A 2,813-nucleotide genomic window follows, 5' to 3' on the forward strand; every position below is an offset into this window, starting at 1 on the left:
AGGAGGTGCCGCGAGGGGTGGAGCGCGCCGCCGAGCCTCGCTCTCGGAGTTTTGACAGTACCCAAGCTGAAATTGTCAGCGGCGGCGAGCGCTGGAAAGTTGAGAGGAGCTCGTGGCCCCAGAACAAAGCTTGAGAAAAGTAAACAGGCGGCTGCTGCCGGCGAGCCTCCCTCCTTCCCTCTCCCCCCTCACCCTTCCCGCCCTTGCCCTGCTGCTTCCTTCCAGCAGCTCTGTGGGGAACGGGTTCGCTTGCTTACGCTGCGCTTACTAACTTTTATGTCGCCCCTGTTTTTGTCTTTCTTTCCCTTTCCCCTTCCCGCCCTCTGCAGACCATGGTGAATCCGGGCAGCAGCTCACAGCCGCCCCCGGTGACGGCCGGCTCCCTCTCCTGGAAGCGGTGCGCAGGCTGCGGGGGCAAGATTGCTGACCGCTTTCTGCTCTATGCCATGGACAGCTACTGGCACAGCCGGTGCCTCAAGTGCTCCTGCTGCCAGGCGCAGCTGGGCGACATCGGCACGTCCTGTTACACCAAGAGCGGCATGATCCTTTGCAGAAATGACTACATTAGGTAAGACTTGGCTGCTGTTCCCCGAGATGGGTGAGCAGAGCAGTTGTAAGGCCAAAGGTTACCAAGGGTTTTAAAGAAAGGAGTAGGGCACTTATGAGAATTCTTTGTAGTCTTCACCTCAAAAACCTTCTGGTTGGCCCGTATTTAAGGGGTTCAAGAAGCATGTGTTAACCTTCCAATTTTTAATGGTAAATTATGTCGAATGCCATATGAAGTATAAACTGCCCATCTGGTGGGACTGGAGCCACTAGGTGTGCAAAGGTTGGGCACTCAGGGGACCAAAATTTTAAGCGGTCAGCCCCAACTGGACTCTGCTAAAAATAAACATTTCAAGTGGGAATTAAACTTTCTTAAAGCAAGTTAGGGACCTACATAGAAACTCAGAGACAAAAGGTTGACTTAAAAGCGTGGTTAGAAATTATTTGCTTACGGTGATGGCTAATTATATTTACATAAGCACCTTTAAACTTTTTTGAGTGGAAACCTGTGACTCAATCTTTGTGCTCCTTGTAAAAAATGCTGATTATCTTATCAGTTTAAAGACTTGTAATTCTTATAGCAAAAAAAGCAAAAAAAAAGAAAACCTTAAAATTTATAATGGTAATATTTCTCTTTATATACTGTTACTTGGAGGCTTGTGATGCTAATTGTTACTGTGTGGTTTGTGATGTAGAATTTGCAGTTTTTTCACTTAAGGAATGTTCAGATTTGGGGTTTTTTGTTGTCGTTTGTATCACTATCCTTGGTCTCCAAAAGATTTAAGAAAAGAGACTAGAATTATACTAATCTTGCATTTTAAAGTGATGTATAGGAACATTCATATGCCTGTGTAAGCAGTCTTTTCCAACAAGTTTCAGTGCAATTAATGGAAAGAATTCAGGAGGTCAGGTGCCTATAGGATCTTTTCAGGTGAACTCAAGCTACTTAAACTCATTAATTTGAAAGGAGGCATTTGAAGGATTACACATTTAATTTGAGTAAATGGTTTGATAGACTGATGCACATGAATGCTTCTAGGAGGTGTTCTGTTTCAACATCCAGTAATTAAAAAAAAAAACCCACACGCACACCGTTGATACTAGAGAAGCGCTCAAGAACCGCTATTAAAAAGAATTGTATTCTATTTAAATTTCTGATCTAAACAATTTTCTTTATAGTGATTAGCAAGGAATTTTGTTTATTAATGGCGATGAATCAGTGGACGAGATATTTTGTTCAAAGTTTAGCACCATTGTGATTCCCTAACTCTGCGTCTAGAACTGCAAAGGATCCCAGTGCAGTTGAGCTGAGTATGTATGTGTATGTTTACTCCAGTGATATTAGTGTAAAATGATGGAGTAAAATGACATTTGGTTATTCCAATAAGCCAACTTCTGTCCACTCTGCTGGCATCCTCAGTCAGCCAAGTAAAAGACATATAGGAAGAAAGAGGGCTTTTATTTTTAAATTAAGATGGCGGCATTAATTTCACTAAGTGTTCTTTTAGAAATAGATGTTGGAAAATCAGCGGGAGCACGAGTGTAATGCTTTCTCGTCCTCTTTCCAAGCAATGCTATGAGCTTTGACAGTATTGTAATTAAATAGAGAGCAAAACTGGTAAGAAAGGAGGGTGGTTTGAAGTGGAAAAATTGACAGTACTGTTAAGACAGGGTGAATGGTACAGATTCATCTCTTCTCCAAATGCTTTCAGAAAACCTTCGCTTCTGATTACCACTAATTAAAAAGAAGATGGGTCCACTTGCATTCCCTCAGGACAAGTTTAGGCAAGTGGCTTCCTGGGAATCGCTTCCATTACTTTACCCATTCTGGGGACAAATATAAATGCCCATTTGGTGTTTTCTTGTGGCTTAATGGATCAGTGGAGAGAGGATGTGTGCCCAGCCCTGAGCCTTAATTAATTGGGTCCGTATTCTTACTTCCTTTCTTTTTTCTTCTGAATTTGAAAACTGGAGCCAGGCTTGCTCTTGAACTAGATGCTGTCCTGAGAACCTTAGATCTGTCCAGGAGGGATGAGTTCCAGCTCAGTACCAAATTGCCCTCACACTGCTCAGGGCTCGTCAGCAGCTAATCACCCCCACCCCGCCCCCAATTTAAGGGATCTGAAGTCTTCCTTGAGTGTTCCCGCTCTCTGCCCATCAAGGGTGGAAAGGTGGGGAGGCACATGCGTTCTTTTTCCTCTCAGCTACCCACTCCCCAATCTTCCTCCAGGACACTTGTTGGAGGAGCTTTCTTTTCTTCAAGAGGC

At 43.9% G+C, this 2,813-nt stretch overlaps 1 protein-coding gene across 2 annotated transcripts in view; it reads left to right on the top strand.

The window, feature by feature from the left end:
• The window catches only part of LMO4 (LIM domain only 4), a 16,556-nt gene that overhangs the window by 2,644 nt on the left and 11,099 nt on the right, over positions 1 to 2,813 (top strand). The window contains exons 1-2 of one of the 2 annotated variants that reach the window (XM_006919384.2): positions 1 to 139; positions 330 to 568. In XM_006919384.2, the coding sequence (XP_006919446.1) occupies positions 333 to 568 (236 nt within the window). In that variant the 5' untranslated portion in view covers positions 1 to 139; positions 330 to 332. The remainder of the gene's footprint in view (positions 140 to 329; positions 569 to 2,813) is intronic. The other variant, XM_006919383.2, reaches the window with a different exon arrangement.

The sequence above is a fragment of the Pteropus alecto genome, unplaced genomic scaffold, assembly GCF_000325575.1.
Source record: "Pteropus alecto unplaced genomic scaffold, ASM32557v1 scaffold25, whole genome shotgun sequence".
Taxonomy (NCBI): domain Eukaryota; kingdom Metazoa; phylum Chordata; class Mammalia; order Chiroptera; family Pteropodidae; genus Pteropus; species Pteropus alecto.